Raw genomic sequence first — 18,303 nt, forward strand, 5'->3', positions numbered from 1 at the left:
ACATCATCTTGTGACCTAGTGATTCTCAACCAATGGTGATTTTGTCCCCCAGGAAACACTAGGCAAGATCTGGAGACATTTTTGGTTGTCAAGAGAGGGAAGGAGGAAGATGCTACTGGCATCTAGTGGGCAGAGGCCAGGGACACTGCTAAACGTTGTACAATGCACATGAAATCCCCACCCCCCACCCCAAAGAACTGTCTGGTCCAACATGTCAACAGTGCCAAGGATGAGAGTCTCACCGTAAGTGGACTAATAAGATATCTTCCCCAGTCACACCCTACATATAATAATGATCACGTTTTACAGTCGGTATTCCCAGGTGGGAACAGGGAGAAAGGGAGATCCTGGCCCACTGCAAAGATGAAATTCTGCCTGGAGTCAGTGTGACGACCCTGACCTGGCAGTGGGGGAGGCTCCTAGGCTAGACCTCATGTCTCCTTTCTGCAGGGAACCAATCACTTTCCCCTTGTACATAGTCCTCTGGGGTCACTGACTATGACCTCTGGAAGTTTTTCCTCTAAGCTCACATATGAAGTTGGGTGTCAGGAATCATGCCTTCCTTGTGGAAAGTACAGCTTTTAACACAGGCTCATGATTTCTTTAGCAATACTGAAAGACTTCTGATCTATTTGCATCCAGTCAGTTCCATATGCCAGCAATACTAAAGTTCTTTCCTAGAGATAAGTCTTGATCCTAATTTATTTCTTTGCTTTTTCACTCCATGCTTCTCTTCCTCTCAGCTTAAGGGCTATCAAACTCAAATATGAAGGCCACACCCTAAATCTAATCTTTGTTGCATCGTTGAGTTTTAGTGGGCCCCTGTTGCTCAAAAGCTTTTTCAATTTTATTTCCTATTCTTTGAAGTATAGAGCAGTCTATTTTTCCAATCCCTTGAGTCTCCAGATTGCTGTAGTCTCTATATTCCTCCTTATTTATGTTTGCAAACCTGCTTATTATTGCATGGGCTAATCTCATTTTTCTAATATCTTGCTAAACACAGCTAGTAAACATAACCTACTAACATTCCATTTTCCAACCTCTCCTAGAGCTATGGGCTTTGTAGGCACCTTATTTGCCTTCTAAATTATCACCAGCAACTCTCTCACCAAATGTCTTGTCACTCGTTTCCATTTTCCAGCTCCTAATAATAGTTCTTTTGTTTTATACTGCCTGCCTGACTAGTTTTAGATTTTTGCAATAGCACTCTACTTTAGCAACAACCTCTGAGTTCAGGTAATGCTAGCTGTCGTGTCAAACACCTCAAAAGGTCATGGTGAAAATTTGTTTCTTGCACAGTGAAAGTTTGTTTCTTGCTCATGTAACAGTCCAGTGTAAGCATTCCTGGTTAGGGGTGGAGGAGCAAAGGAATAACCCTTTGCCATACAGTCACCTAGGGATCCAGGCTCACACAAGCTCTGTCATCTTCAACAAGTAACTTCAAAAGTTTCCCTTGACTTCCAATTCCAACCAGCAGATGCCAGAAGAGAGGGAGGATCACACGTGGGAGGTTTTATGGGTCAGACCTGGACTTGGTGCCATCACTTCTGATTCTATTGGCTGATGGAATTTAAGTAAAAGTGGAGTGTGCATCTTTCAGGAAGTGTTCTTAAAGGGAGGGAGCATACTTTTCTTCCTTCTGAGCACACCTTTCGTCCTTCCATCTTCTTGCTGGCTGGAACTGAGAAATGGCTGGAGCTTGAGCAGCCATCTTAGACCATAGGGTGAAAAACACATTTAAACTTATTATTATGGCAATCATTTCACAATGTATACCTATATCAAATCATTATGTTGTACATCCTGGACTAATACAATGTTATATTATGTTGTACATCTTGGACTAATACAATGTTGTATGTCAGAGGAACAAAGTTTACTGCAGGTGTGGGCAGTTCTCCAGGTGTGGACTCAGTGATCTGGGATTCTTGAATCTTGTGGCTACTACATCTTAACATAAGGTTTCCTCCACGACTATTGTAGCAGGGAAGAGAAAGGCTGGAGAACTGCTCAAAGGCTTGTCACTCTGTTATCCTGGAAATGACACATGACTTCTCACATTTTATTGGCTAGAGCTAGTCACATGGCCCTACAGAACTACAAGGGGATCCAGAAATGTGAGCTCCCATATGACCAGAAGTAAAAGAGGACCAGATATTAGTGGCACCTGGTAATGTTTACCACAAATGACATGACTTGAATTCAATAGTCTGTTGACTTCTATTCCACCAGCCCTTCTAAGAATTTCAGAAGCACAAAATTGCCTGACTGATACTCTTCTTTTTGAAATAGCTAGAGTGGTTTCAGGTTTCTACAGTGAACCCTGACTGAACAGGTGTGTGCTGGTAGCTTTCTGTTCCCTAAACTCCATCACTCTCCACAATTCTGCACCTTACCCTGTGCCTCAGGAGGCCATCCTCTATAAACTGCATCTTCCAGGTTCCCATGTCCTCCGACTTTGGTTGGTTTTAGATCATGGGAGATACCAGCAGATCAGAGAGCAGGAGCTGAGAGAGGTCAGGATATTTATCCCCCTCTTTTCAACTCCTTACCAGACTGTGGGTTCCTTACTTTGCCCTCAGTTCTGTAAAGAGTCCTTTCATTAAAATTTCCTCATTTAAACACTTTGAGTATGATGTCTGTTTCTTGCCTGGAACTTGACTCAAACACAGTGTTTAATAATCAACTAAAAAAGAATACTAGATTCTTCCTTCAGTTTTACTGATGCTGGAGATCTTTATATACTTCAAATCTGAGTATATGATTCCTCTGTTTTAAAACTTCAATGGCTCCCTATTATATCCCTGTCACCACACCCTACTCTAAGTTGCAGCCAGACTGAACTACTTTCAGTTCCTCTTGCAACGTGGTCTCTCTTCCTCTGAGCCTTTGTACATTCTTCCTGGAAACTGCTGCCCACCCCCACTCTCACCATTCAGACATAAGCTCAAATGTCACCTACCCCAGAAAGTCTTCCACAACCCGATTTATCCTAGTTAGATGCATTACATTCCCACAGCAGCCTCTACTCACCCACGGTCATACGTAGACAGAGTTCAATGTCACACTGTACCGCCACTGCCTGCTTACCTACTTGTGTCCTCCAGTAGATGTAAGATACTCCCCTTCCCCCACCCCCCACTTTGTCCCAAATCCTATTCAGTCTTTGAAACTCAGAACACTGGTTAACTTAAATTAATTACTTCCTCTTCTGAGTTCGAGACAAATTGCTTCTTTATTCTAAACACAAATGCTAGGTTTTGGCTTTTGATGACAAATTTACCTATGTCTCTCTCACTAGATCTTAAAATTCTTGAGGTCAGAGAGAGAGAGAGAGTGTGTGTGTGTGTGTGTGTCTGTCTGTCTGTCTTTTAATCACTGAGTCTAGACAGTGACTGACATTTTAGGCGATTAAGAATATTTTTGTATGAATGAAGGAAGGAATAAATGAGTGAACTGAGAACGGGAATCTCTTCAATGGCAGCCTTTCAGAGATTCCTGCAAGGGCATGTTTGGGTATAACAGACTGAAAACACGAACGTTATGTAACCAAGCAGGCAACATACATTTGTAACAGCATATACATGCCTATAGAGAGCAGGTAATTGCTGTGCATCTATGGAGACTAATTTTTTTTTCCAGTTCTCGGTATGGGCAGCCAAATTTTAGAAGGGAAAGTATTATTTTAATCCCTTCTGTACTCTTTTATCCTGGATGACAGGCATTAAAGTATAAACCAGAGAAAACGCCTGTAGCAGTACAGTACCTGGGTCCTCAACACAGTTCAATCCCTTTTCTTTTTCCTGCCTCCTCCTTGTTTTATATTAGAAGGCTCGTGAATTTAAAGCACGTAAGAGATATTTTCGTTTTTGGATTTCAATTTGACGAAAACAACGTCGTGGAGATTCTGATTCCCCTATTAACCCATGACTCTCAAACCCAAGGGAAAAAATATCATTGGAGAGGGAGGGGAAGAAAGGAGGTGGGGCAAAAACTGAAAGAAGGGCCGAGAGGAAGCTGTAGAAGGAAGTTCCTTTTTGGAAGGATTTGCCTTTTTTTAACCCCAGAGAGGCGTGACGCCCTAATTGCCGTCGCGGGGGCAGTTTCGCGACGAAGCGCCCGCCCGCCCCGAATTTTTCCTCGCCCGCCCCCCCGCTTCCGCCCGCCGAGGCGCTGCCGGCCGCCGCCGCTGGGGGCGCCCCGAGCCCAGCGGCGCTGAGGCGGCGCTGAGGCGGCGGTGGCAGCGGCGGTTCTCCGAGCTACGCCTCTCCCACTGCCAGACGGGCGGCGGCAGCGGCGAGCTGCACACCGAAAGGGCGCCCACCGCTCAGGCGAGCTGCAGCACGACCGCTCCCCGTGCGCGGGCGGCGTCTGCGCCGCGGCCGCCGCCGCGCTCCCGCCCGGGCTGCTGCGAGAGGAGGCGGCGGCCCCGGCCCCGACCCCCGCCCCGGCCGGCCCGCGGCGCCCCGCGGCCGCGCCCCCGCGCGCAGCTCGCGGCCCCGGCCATGGGGCTGGGCGGGCCCGGGGCTCGGCTGAGTTGAAGCGGCGGCGCCGGCCCGCGCGCCCCTTGGGGCCGCCCCTGCACCCGGCTCGCCGGCGGCTGGCTCTCATGATGATGAAGAAGAAGAAGTTTAAGTTTAAGGTGGACTTCGAGCTCGAGGAGCTCTCCTCGGTGCCCTTCGTCAATGGGGTCCTCTTCTGCAAGATGCGGCTGCTGGACGGCGGCAGCTTCACCGCCGAGTCCCCCAGGTAAGCCGCCCGCCGCGCCGCGCCGCGCCGCGCCGCTCGCTGCTTCCGAGCAGCTGCGCCCTCGCCTGCCCGGCAGGGGCTTGTTGGATGAGCAGCATCTCTTTCCGTGGCCCATTTGCTCCAGGAGGGCGGCCAGCCCCGTGAGCTCTTCTTTCTCTAGGGACCAGTCTGAAATCGGTCAGGAATGTATCGATCTGCACAAAGTGCTTCGCAAATGGGTTCTTCTCGGCTGGGTTTGCCACCTGCGCTCCTGATTCCAGATGGTTCCTGATACCGGCTCTTCCCTCCTAAATTGGCTAGGAATGGGAGCGATGGTCAGAAGAGAGAGGATGCTTCTGGTTTCTTTTCAGACCTTTCCATATTTGTGAAATGCGAAGTGGAATTCGAGCTCTTGTTAAAACAAAAATAACCCAAACTGCTCGAGTTCCAAGAGCGCCCACTCTAAACAGAAGCCTGTGCTTAGCTCTTTTCCTCCCTGTTCCCGGGGGCTCGGGAGCCTAGGATGCGGCCGGGGTAGGCCTGGTCAGGCTTAACTTGAGTCAGTTGTTCCCTGGCAGGCGGGACAGAAGCCTGTGCCTCCTCTCAGAGCTGCGTGTCCAGTTACGCCCCAACGCTCACAGAATTACCCGTCTTGAAGTGGCCGCTAGTGGCTCTCAGTGTGGAGGACTTAGAACCAGAAAGAGAGCCCGGACCCAGCCCTCATTTTGAAATGAGCCCCTGGGCACTCTTAGGGAAAGTCATTGGCAGGTTGAGAATGAAGTCAGGAGTGGTATTGTTCTTGGAGTCATTTCAGGGCTTTTTGTAGATTAACAGATCTACCCTAGGGTAAATGTTCCTTAAGAAAATAGAAGATTTGCAGAATTTTTAAAAGTGAACTTCTAAGTTTCTGAGATCAAGGAATAAGGCGCATGGTTAATGCTTATTTTGCTGAAATGTACTTTTCAGTGGACTTTATTTTTACCCTGAAAAAATATTCTGCTTTCCTTTTGTCACACCCATTAATAATGTAAAGGAAATAATGCCCGTGGGTTGTAGAACTGGGACAGGAAAATTGTCCGCGGTGGCAGTATTGAAGTTTATGGAATCCAGAAAGTATAAATGTTTAGTTGACCAAAGCAAAGGAAGTATGAAGCAATACTGAGTCTCAGAATTTAAAAAATGGTGTCTGAGGATAGTTGTAACGATTAAACTATGATGACAAATCTGTGGCTATTTATCTAAGTAGTTATTATTACAGACATTTTCAACACAGTGGTAAAAGAACAATGTAGCTGAGAATGGTGCAACAAATATTGTACCAGCTCTTACGGTGTTGAAAGCCAAAGCCAATTCTTGAATGTTGGGTAGATGCAAAGAACAGTCTTACGCTGTCCTGCCGCAGAGTCCCACCCCTCACTTCTAGCCGTTAGACCAACTCTTCCGGGCTAGTGGTGACACCTGGTGGTCAGGGCACTTCCCTACTACCTCCTTTCCCCCTCAGATTGGTTTGGCTTGCTTCTTAACAAATCAGTTGCAGGAATCATTTATTCAGCAAATGTGTGTAGGCTAAACCATTCAAGTATATTAACTTATTTAGTTCTCACAGCAAGCCTATGAGGTAGGGCTCCCCGTTTTGTAGATGAATAAACTGAGACTCAGTGTAGCTGTTCCAAGATCCCCACAGCTGGTAAGCGAAATGCCAAAATTCAAATACAGGTCTATCTAATTTCAATCAGATATATGTCAGATAAAGGAGAAAATTGTGTGCTGTGCTGAATAGGGAGCTTCCTAATGGCTTTAACAAGCAAAGGGTGTAATTTGACTTGGAGTTTGCAAGGTTGGAAAGGAAAAAGCAGAGTATCCTGGATTAAATTTACCCTTTTCTCTTCAAACTAAAATGTGACTTTAATCAAAGTTAGGTTAAGAATGGTGCTCTGTGTAACCAACCAAACAATCACTGTATTGTTTGAGGGAAATGAGTCACAGTAAGAAATCTGTGCCTTGTTAGGTAGAGGTAGTTTGTGTAAAGCTAAGAGCAAGAGTTTGGAATGAGGCAGATTTGAGCCTAAACCCTTTCTCCACCTTGGTAACCCTGGGTGGATTACTTAGCCTCGCAAAGCTTCCATCTATAAAACAGGAACCATCACTGGCTGATGGGGGTGTTGAGAGGATTTAGTGACAGTGTACCTAAAACAGCTACCACAGCGCTCTGGCACCCAGCTGACACGTAAAGAGAAGACAAGGACCTTGCCTGAGAGGGTTTGTTTCCTTTACATGTTTACTTAATTCTTTCCTCCTGGCACCTATGAAAGTGTTGATTTGAAAAAGATACCTCGTTTTGGAAGAAAAAAGAAAGAAAACTAGAAGTACCTAAAGGAAGTGAATTACTTAAAAATTGCCTAGCTTTTCATTCTTGGGTACCAGTCTAGGCAGTGCATCTCAAAATAAATGCTAGATTTTAATTTTTTTTAAAAATCACCTTGTACCTCTGATAAATCAAATATAGTTAACACTTAACATTTCTCCCATAAAAATATTAAATGAACTACATAGGAAGAGTTAACTTAGCAGGCCCAAGACTGCTTTCCTTAGAAGTGCCCGCTTGCAGTGTTTTTGCTGGCATCTGGGAATGTTCAGCAGTTGCCCACACTGACATGAAACTTTAGAGTGACTCATTGTGCCTAGACTACAAACAGTGTGGTTTGTGCTGAGTGCTTTCTGGGAGTCTGGACTTTTGGGCTGTGCTAGGCAAGGGGTGCCTACATGACCAGCCATAAAAAAAAAAAAAAGAGAGATAGAGAGAGGAAAAAAAAAAAAAACACCTTAGGTTCTGCATCTCTAATGAGCTTCCCTGGTAGACAACATGTGTTATCATAATTTGATGCTGAAGAAATTGTGTTCTGGGTGACTCCACTGGGAAAGGACTCTTGGAAGCTTGCACTTGGTTCCTCAGGACTTTGTTCCCTGCGCCTTTGCCCTTGGCTGATTCTGCTTTGTATACATCTTAGACATGAGTATGACTATACACTGAGTCCTGTGAGTCCTCCTAATGGGTCACTGAACCTAGGGGTGGTTTTGGGGACCCCCTGATGCATGAACCTACGTAAAATAATCATTCATTTTATCAAAGAAAAGCCTTAGAGGTACATAGCAAATTATAAATATATTTGGTTTTGTGCAGAAACTACAGATGCAGATAATTCATTGTTTACCAATATTAATTGAGCATTTACCAAGTTTTTAGCTGTCAGGGCCTATGAGAAGTACAACAAATATAAAGGCCCATAAGGGAATTACCTCCGCTTAATGAAATTAGATCATACATGTATAATTGCTTGAGAGTAGGAGACAGTATGAGTTAGTGCCTAATCAGTGGGTCAGACAATATGTGAGTGTTGTTGAAATTCTGAAGGTAATAATTTATTTAAAACTGTATTGTAAGCGGTTACTGAAAATCACATCAGCTTTTCAGTTGCACGTTCTGGGAGGATGAATTTGCGTTGACAAGGAAGTGAGGATGATGGGGACAGTTTGAGCAAGTCATCGATAGGAGTTGGTGATACATTAGCCTGATTACAGAGAGTTCACATTAAACTTCTAGCAGAAGGTAAAGACTTTGAATGCCATTATAAAGAATTTGCTTTCCACTGTTCATAGGATAAAAGTCAATCTAAGATTCTTACACTAGGCTGTAATGTGCAATGTGATCAAAGGGGTGTTTAAGCTGGCTGGTGGGCTGATGCTCTTTGGATTCAAATGGGGATCGATTGGAAATGAGGAGGCAAATTAGGAGTCTATTAAAATAACCCAGGCAGAAGCAAATAAGAACCTGAACTGATAATGCTATGACAAATGCCTTGACAACATGTTAGAGTAAAGAAGTCAAGAAGAATCTTTGTTTTGTTTTGTTGAGGGGAACCAATATATGGTGGGGGAAGACCCAAGGAGGTCAGTTGTATGTTTAACATACCACATTGACTGACAACCTGATAAGCGGTTGGAGACATATTTATCGTAGATGTCTTAGATTCTGATCTGTTGTGAGTAAGACTGTTTACTGAACTTTTCATCTAGAATTGCCTTACACAGTTTTGCCCTTTTAAAGATTATTAGCAAAAATTAATCTTAGAAGGACCCGGTTTCTGCTGGGAAAGTGTGTTCAGTGAAGAGGTTAGGAAAAAATACAAAGATTAAAAGGTATTTATTTGTAATAAATGTTACTAAAATGGGCAGATTTTTACATGCCATAGTTAATAAAAGCTCAGAAGATACATTGTACAATTATAGTAATCTAATAAACTGAAACCAAATTATTGCCTAATAAAATCTTTTTGAAGACCTTTCAAAAAGACAGAATATTGCATTAAAATCTTTTCAGAGCACTCTTCCCTTGTAAAAGCATTCAAATCACTTTTGAAGTTTATTGTGATTGTCAGAACAGGTTTAATTTCTGGTCTACTTTAAAAAAGAAATATAAGAAGAAAATTATCTTGTATTTTTTAGGATTCCCAAGTTTGAGTTTGCCTTATTTTTTTCCATCTTTTTTTGTGCTCACAGCTAAATACTTTTCTAAGTTTCACGTGAGCTTGTGACAGAAAACCACGTGAAATCGGGGAGTGTACAGGAAGCTAATGAGCACATCTGTGTATTGGATCATTTACTTTGTAAACAAGCTGAGGAATTTCTTCTCTTTGGCCAGATTATATCTTCATGTTTTGGGGATTTTAGTTCATTGTACATTGTGTACTTCTTTTAAGTAACTTTTTTCCTTACTGCAGAAATGATACATATTAATGCAGAAAACTTAAAAACAGAAAAGCAAAAAGAATAAAAATTGCATATAAATGAACCAATCAGAAATAATCACTATTATTAGTATGTTGGAGTATAACGTAGGAGTCTTTATTGATCTGTATACACACACACACACACACACACACACTCCACACACACTTATCACATAATTTTAAACCAAAGTGGAATCATACTATACTTATATCTTTTTCATTTAATGTATCTTCCCATATCATTAGGTATTCAATTATAGAATTATTTTAATAGATGCATGCCATTCTATTATATATGTTTCCATGGATTATTGAACAAAGTCTCTTTTGAAAGTCTTTCTTCTTTGCTTTCTTTTTTATTAAAACTTTTATAAACACACTAAAATGAGTATCATTAAAGTCAAATTTTGTGTGCTTTTTTTTTTTTAGGATTAACACTTAGAAATGGAATTATTTGAGTCAAGGGGCGTTTATAAGGCTTTTGATATGTGTATACTATCAATTTGCCTATTGATATGTTAAATTGACTTTTTTAAGATGAAAAAGTTACTAATAAGTAGCTAGTATAAAGAAAAAATAACCAGGATTAGAAAATGCTGTTTGACCGTATGGTTCAAAATTATTTCTACTCTGACCAGAAAAGGGGTCATCTAGTCACATTGTTATAATAGGTATAATAATGGTAGCTAGCACTTAATGGAGCACTTTCCCCATGTGCCAGGAACTTTTCTAAGCCTCTGCATCCTCAAAATAATCCTAGGAAGAAGGTACTAGTATTACATTTTACTGTTATTACTACTCTTATTTTATACCTGAGGAAACAGAAGCACAGAGAGGTGCTGAAAGTTACACAGCTTGTCAAGTGGCAGAGCTCGGAGGTAGTCTGGCTCCAGGGCACGCTCTAATCACTGAAGTCTGCTGCCTCTGAGGTTTTAGGGTATATGTGTTCTCATCTTTATGTTTTAACAAAACAGAAGGTGATTATGTATAGTATGACTTTTTCTGAGTGGTAGTCTCATAAAATTGGTTCCAGTGTGTGACACCACTAAGCCTGGCCCCTTTAGATTTGCCCAAGGTTATTGTATGTGAGAAATAAGAAACAGTACTCATGCATCTACTGTTTTTCCCAAGAGGTGACTTTCCAGTAGTAAATTCTCGAAATTGTTTCATTACTGGCTAGTTAGACCTTTTAAAACTATTATCAATGCTGTTTTACACCAGTAAGTTAATATTCACTATTGTATCACTAAGCCTTACACAGGAGGCTGTTTATATTTTTTGAAAGAATGCAGGTATTTGAAGAAAGGATCTGTTGTAGCTTTGCTAAGAATGGCAAATACACAGAGGTCCCCAAATTAAATATATGGGGAAGTCATATGGGAAATTATATGCTGTTCCATAAACACAGCTTATAAAGAATTAATGTTCAGTTTGGGGTGTCAGCCTTCAACAGGTAGTATTATCAAGTAGAGACCCAGGGAAGTACATTAAAATTCTGAGGAATCTTGAATTATGTTACTAACAGGGGAGTGGAGTGAGTCTCGAGAGAAGATGATGGTGCTCAAATACTAAAAAATGAACTTGTATATATGTATATTTTACATTCCTAACTTTATTTACTACAAAATCCCTTTTATAGGGGTGTTGCCTCCTATTGGGTTAGAATGTATTTCAAGTGCTGTAACACATATATTTGAAAGACAAGTGTTTAAAACTAGATAGCAGTTTATTTCTCGCTCATAGAACGTTCATGATGACATGGCTCTGCTCCGTCAAGTTATCAGGGGACCTGGCTCTTTATCTTGTTGCTCTGTCATGCCCAAGGTATTGTTTTCATCCACAGGGACTAAGTTGGCTCACCTCACATCCGAATTCCAGCCCCTGGGAAGGAAGAAAGCAGAAGGGGAGGTCCCTTTTGCTCATAGCCCATTGACCAGAACTTGAGTACAAGGACACATCGAGCTCCAAGGAAGGCTGAGAAATGTTGTCTTTGCTGGGTGTCCATGTGCCCAGCAAAAGATTGAATTACAATAAAGAGAAAGGGAGGACACTTATCAGGGGAGAGTTAGCCTCTGCCACTCCTTTCTTTTAGAGAAGAGAAAATTATGGGGGAGGGTATAGCTCAAGTGGTAGAGCACATGCGTAGCATGCACAAGGTCCTGGGTTCAATCCCCAGCACCTTCTCTAAAAATAAATAAATAGACCTAATTGCCTACCCCTCCCCCCCCAAAAAAGAAAATTGATCCTCAGAAAAGTAGCGTAATTTGTTCAAGATCACGCGTCAGTTGAATGAAAGATACTTGAAAGACTGCCCCATAAAGAGGGAATAGACTTATGCTGGGCACATCAGAGGAGAGAACCAGAACCAGTGGGGAAATGGTAAAGAAGTCATGTTTCTATTCAATACAATAATAGAAAAAAATTGTCTCTAACGTTTAGAAGAGAACAGTAGTGAACAGTCTGCCTTGTCCGTTTGTCAGGAATGTTATCCTTCATTAGAAGGATGGGTGATCTAGATGATTCTTAAGGTCCTTTCTAACTCCAGGATTTCTATGATTAAGCTTTCAACTTTATTTCATAATACGGCTCTTCCTAAACCTCCCATTTTAGCCAAGACTCGTGAGCTTATGTTGGCCAGATGTGTGTGCATTCGTCTCCTTGGTACTCTCTCCTTTTCCCACCTCGTTACCATTACCATTCTTTCAGTTGATTAGAATTCCAAGCATTCCTTAAGAATGAGATCAAGTGTCTCATCACCTTTATGCCCATACCTATCCCAGCCTACACTCTACCCACTGCTTTCCTCCAACACTTACCTTCACTTACTGTGTCCTTAAATAATATAGGTTATTTGTTGAATGAATGAAATCCTTTCTCACTGTCCCCACTATGATTTCACCTCTTACTCAATTCCTGTAGTTCATGTTTCTACTGGTCATTTTACCCAAATTTGTTCTTTTAATTACCTATAGAAATTCCCCATGCAGTGTAAAATTTACAGTAGTAAAAATAAATACAGGAAGAGGTAGGAAAAAGTGTTTAACTGGTCTTTGGGGGGGGGGGATGAGGGAGGGGGAGTGCCATGGATGATAATTCCTTAGCAAGGTTTTGAAAACAGTCTAGCTGGGGAAGGAAGAGGAGTGGTAGAAGGAACAGTGCACCCAGTGGCAAGAAACAGCAGCATGGTGTGTGCTGGGAGAGCCGTGAGTACAGCGGTGTGTTACTGCCGCTGCATAAAAAGCGGGAGAGGAAGCGGTCATTTCAAGGAGTCTGGACTCACTTTGCTACTGTAGGATCTGGGGAACCGAGAGCAGAGGAGTGACTTATGACTTATGGTAGGTTGGCTTAGGACTGGAATTAAGAGAATTCTCATCTGATGACCTTAGTTTTCTCAGTAGCAACCAAAAAGGATGAAGTAAGGGATATGAGGATAATGGTAAAAGATCAGAAAAGTTTCTGTAAGGAATGGGAGAGGAAGCTGACCAAAGACAGGGCCCAGCTGAAATTTAGAACATGAATTTTAGTGATGGCACTGTGCACGTTCGTGTGCATCTTTTTCTCTAGAGAAAATCTAGAGAGGTGGCACGGTGCAGAGTGTAGTGTTACTGAAGATAGATAGGCATTGGGCAAAGAACTCTGAGTCTAGGGTGTTAGGTTATTTGCATGGTGTTAAAATAGCCAATATATTGTAGGTTTTGGAGTGTGTGTAGGGGGAGGACTAGAAATAGGTACTTCAGTGTGACATTAACTGGAAGAAGAAAAGTGAGGCATAGCCAGGTATCTGTGCCTCGGGCTTGAAAGCAGAAGCATTACAGCCTGTAAGTGGCACTGAGGAGTTAGGAACATGCTAGCACTGCTTCCTGGGAAGATCGGGGTGGAGAATAAACATGACCTGCCCTACGGGGCTTCAGCACAAGCAGTGTGCCCATGACATGGCCCGGTTTCGGTGAGGCAGCAAGTGGAGTGTTAAGAGAAGTGGCTAAGAATGTAGGAGTTTGTCTACCCCTGGAACCAGGGTTCGGGTGGTATGGCAGAATGGGTTGGGAACAGGAGCAGCAACTGAAGAATGAATCAGGGTGAGGAAGAATAGAACAGTAGGAAAGAGCAGTCTGGGACTTAGGGGGAATAGGCGACCAAGGCTTACACTGTAGTCCTTTCCTGTGGATTACAGGGATAAAAGGGATACGTACACAGAACTGAATGACCTTAAGATTTCCAATATGGATATAAAATAACTTAGTGTCATATCCAAGGCCCAGGTAATACCAGACAGGTCCTCCAGCTGCTACTTCTCGGGATCCAAGAACGAGGTCATGTTAGGTCATGACTTTCACTTCCTGGGAACCCTTGCCTCCTTTTATGTGTCTCTGTCTCTCTCTGTCTCACACCCTCCACCTACAAATTTAATCTTCATCCTCACTAATCTTTTCACTCATTTCAGAGAACAAAATATTCTTCCTGTTCAATGCCAACCTGTTTTCCTGTATCTTTGATCCCACCTCCATTTAACTTGCATTTCTCTCTGCACAATCCTGATCCAAACTTCACGAAAGAATAGTCTACACTTGCTGTCTCTTAAGCATTCCTCCTTTTCCTTCAACCCCATACTCTGACTTCCACCCCATTACTCAACAGAAACTGTCCTTGCTAATATCATCAGCCATCTCTGATTGTATCTAGTCACTATTTCTCATTTGTGCCTTTGTGCTCTATTCAGCATTCTGTGAAAATTACCTGTTTTTTAAAACTTGACTGTCTTGGCTTCCATGAAACTTTTCCTCCTATTTCTCTGATTCCTTCACTGAATTCTCTAAGGGCACTTCTACCCACCCTCTTTTTTTTTTTTTTTAATTAAACTTTATTTTTAGAGCAGTATTAGGTTCATAGCAAAATTGAATAAAAGTACAGAGAGTTCCCATGTACTCCCTGCCCACACACACTCAAGCACACACACACACAAACACATACACAGCCTCCCCTGCTGTTAACATCCCTACCAGAGTGGTACATTTGTTACAACTGATGAGCCTACATTGACACATCATTATCACCTAAAGCCTATGGTTTGCATTAGGGTTCACTCTTGGTGTTGTATATCCTATTGGCTTTGACAAATGTATAACTTGTATCCACCATTATAGTATCATACAAAATAGTTTCAGTGCCCTAAAAATCTGTGTGCAGCTTACTCATCCCCCCTTCCCCCTAACTCCAGGAAACCACTGTTCTTTTTACTGTCTCCATAGTTTTTGCCTTTTCCAGAATGTCATATGGTTGGAATCACACAGTAGGTAGCCATATTCAGATTCAGTAGGCAGGCTTCTTTCACTAAGTAATTTACATTTAAGATTCTTCCATGTCTTCGTGGCTTGATAGCTCATTTCTTTTTATTTTAGCACTGAATAATATTCTGTTATCTGGATATACCACAGTTTACTTATCCATTCACCTACCATTTGCTGTGTGATTCCACGTATGGTACATAAAGTGGTCAAATTCATAGAGACAAAAAGTAAAATGATGATCGCTGGCAGGGAGGAAGGAGTGGAGAATTGTTGTTGAATGGGTACAGTCTCAGTTTTACAAAATGAAAAGGGTTCTTGGAGATTTGGTGCACAAAAATAGGAATGTACTTAAAACTACTGAGCTATACACTTAAAATGTTTAAAATAGTAAATTGTTATATTTTCCCACAATTTAAAAAAAATGAATAAATATTTTACCGTGCCCCCCCATTTTTATTAGTCCTAGCCAATTATTTACATGTTAGTATATTCAAGGAAAGTGAATTAGTATTAAAAGGAAAGTTTTCTCTTTTTTAAACTTTGTAATTTAGGGACATTTTGCCCTGAATTTTCTGCAATAGCCTTGATGGGTCCATTCAGTCATTCTACCAACTAATATGATTTAATAAAATACAGACATACAGGTTTATTCCGTAATTAATTTTTATTTAACGTTTTAAGAAAGTCCCTCTTTCCACCCCTCCCCACTTGTATTTCTGTTTATCTAAACCATTATTTTTGCTTGTTACACCTCTTGAGATAGATCTTATGTGTTGGTCATCAACAAATGCCAGCAATTATTGATAAAATTCTTTCAAGTTTATCTTATATTAAATGTATTACCTTGTAGGTAAGTTTGTTCTGTGAAAATACTTATGGTACTTACTTCCATCTTTTGCATGGGCTCTTTTCATCATCTCAAATGATGTATTCTTCATAATAATCACTGCTGTAAACATAAAATACAAATTTTTACCATCCGGAAGCCTGCAGTTTAGTGGGAGATACTGACACATATATTGTTAAATGCAGAGTGACAAAGGCAACCATGAATGTACAAACAAAATTGTGTGGCAGTTCAAAGGAGGAAAGGAGCTGTTAGCTCTGACTGAGAAAGTAGGGAAGAATTGGCATGCAAGAGGCGGCATGCAAGCTAAGCTTTGAAAGATTAGTAGGATTTAACTGGTAGCGAGGAAATGGGATGAAAATGTCAGACATTTTGACTCTAATAATGTTTTGACTTGTATATATTATTAAAAACTATTTTTTAGAGTGGTACATCAACACTGAATCTTCATCAAGAAAGCATTTCTAGTGCAACTGCTTTGAAAATAGACTGGCAATTCCTCAGAAGTTAAACAGAGTTACCATATGATCTGGCAGTTCCACTAATATATCCCAAGAGAAGTGAAAACATGTCAACATAAAAACTTATACAGTTGACCCTTGAATAACATGGAGGTTAGGAACACTGGCCCTCCCCGCAGTCATTTAGCCATGTATCTTAGTCCTCCTTATTCTGGTTATCCACAGTTCTGCTTACCCACATCTGAGGATTCAACCAGCCATGGATGGTGTAGTACTGTAGTGTTTACTATTGAAAAAAATCCCTGTATAAGTGGACCTGCACAGTTCAAACCCATGTTGTTCAACAGTCAACTGTACATGAATTTTCAAAGCATTATTTATAATAATCAAAAAGTCGAAACAATCCCAATGTCTGTCAACCGTTAAATGGATAAATAAAATATGGAATATCCATACAATGGAATATTATTTGGCAATACAAAGAAAGAAAGTAGTGATATGTGCCACATCATGGGTGAAACTTTAAAACTTCATGCTAAGTGAAAGAAGCCAGTCACAAAATACCACATGTTGTATGATTTCATGTCTATGAAATGTCCAGAATAGGCAGAGTCTAAGGAGACAGGAGGTAGATTAGTGGTTGCCTAGGATGGGGAGGTTGAAGGGAAATGGGGAGTGACTAGTGATACTGTGAGGTTTCTTTTGGAGGTGATGAAAATGTTCTGCAATTGATTGTAGTGGCAGTTTCACACTCTAAATATACTAAAAACCATTGAATTGTACATTTTAACTGACTGAATTGTATAATATGTGAATTATATCTCAATAAGGCTATTTAAGAAAGCATTTTCTGACAAAACTCCATTAAGCCAATCTGATTAACTCCTTGGACAATTTTCTTTACCAAATAGTTTATTCAATTTCATTTAACAAATATCTGTTGATTGTCTACTATGTGCCAGGCACTATTCCAGGCAATTGAACTATTTCTGTTGTTTTTCACTTCAGTTTTTATTTTATGAAATTATTTTCCTTGGTGTTTATTCTCTTCTCTGTATATTTTACAAGGACCCTGAACTATAAAACAAGAGTAAAGACTATAATATCTATTTTCATTTGTATTAATCTGCCACTATCTGTCAGGTAGCTATTAATTTTACAAAGCCCAGATTTCCAGGGTCAGATTTTACGTATCTCATTTCTGTTTGGAATTCTTAATTTTTGTGACAAGAGCAATCTTTAGCATATGTTATTTTAGCCAGTGCATTATCTTAACCAATTTTATGTTTATTATTGCTACCAGTAATATTCATTATGAGTTAGATAAAATACTTGTAGAATTTTTTCTTTCTTGGCTAATCCAACAGAAAATTTTGAGCATTGCCTTCCTGCTCTGTATTATGGTTTAGGGTTCAAAGATATTCAGGGTCAAAATGTCCTGCTTTGATAGGAGGAAAACAGACCTGACAAGCAGGAACACAGAGCTGTCAAAGTGCACAGCACTGAGAACCTGGTGGCTAGGTAGTAGCGCGGAACAGAGAATGTTTGGGGCCTAGAGTTAAGGACGAGACCGCACTGGGGGTCAAATTTTGGCAGGCCTTAGATGCCATTCTGTGAAGACCAGATTTTATTCTGTAGGCAACATGACCTTGAATCTCCCCTTTTTACCCCTGATTCTAAGATTAATTCAAGATTACTACAGAGCATTTGGAAAATACATAAAATTACAAAGAAGAAAATGTCACCTATCAGAGATAATCACTGTTAACATTTTTATGTAGACCATTTCAGTTTCTTCCAATTCACTGTTTACACAGTTGAAGCCAAATTACATATACAATTTTTTATCCTGCTTTTTAAAAAACTGATCATTATAATATAAGCATTTTCCACATTATTAAACATTTTAGCATGTTATATTAATAGTTCCATACATAATATTCTTTCATGAATGGACTGTAAATTAAGTAATAGTTCTTTTTGGCTGTTTCTGTTTTCTCCAATGTATTTTTTCTCTTGCCAATACTGAGCTCTTTCCTGTGAACATTTGAATGTGAGGTGCAAGCAGGGTCTGTGATGATGTCTGGTAGGCAGCTGAGAGTTCATGTGTAAAACTGAGCACGGTAGTTAGGATTTCTTTCATATCTAGATTTTAAAATAATCCACATGGACGAGATAATTAAAGCTAAAGACAA

General features: G+C 40.9%; 1 protein-coding gene across 3 annotated transcripts in view; it reads left to right on the forward strand.

The window, feature by feature from the left end:
• Positions 1–4,550: 4,550 nt before the first annotated feature.
• The window catches only part of EEIG2 (EEIG family member 2), a 74,734-nt gene continuing 60,981 nt past the window's right edge, over positions 4,551–18,303 (forward strand). The window contains exon 1 of one of the 3 annotated variants that reach the window (XM_064488786.1): positions 4,551–4,749. In XM_064488786.1, the coding sequence (XP_064344856.1) occupies positions 4,610–4,749 (140 nt within the window). In that variant the 5' untranslated portion in view covers positions 4,551–4,609. The remainder of the gene's footprint in view (positions 4,750–18,303) is intronic. The other 2 variants (XM_010975883.3, XM_010975882.3) reach the window with 2 other exon arrangements.

This window comes from Camelus dromedarius, chromosome 9 (genome assembly GCF_036321535.1).
Source record: "Camelus dromedarius isolate mCamDro1 chromosome 9, mCamDro1.pat, whole genome shotgun sequence".
Lineage (NCBI taxonomy): Eukaryota > Metazoa > Chordata > Mammalia > Artiodactyla > Camelidae > Camelus > Camelus dromedarius.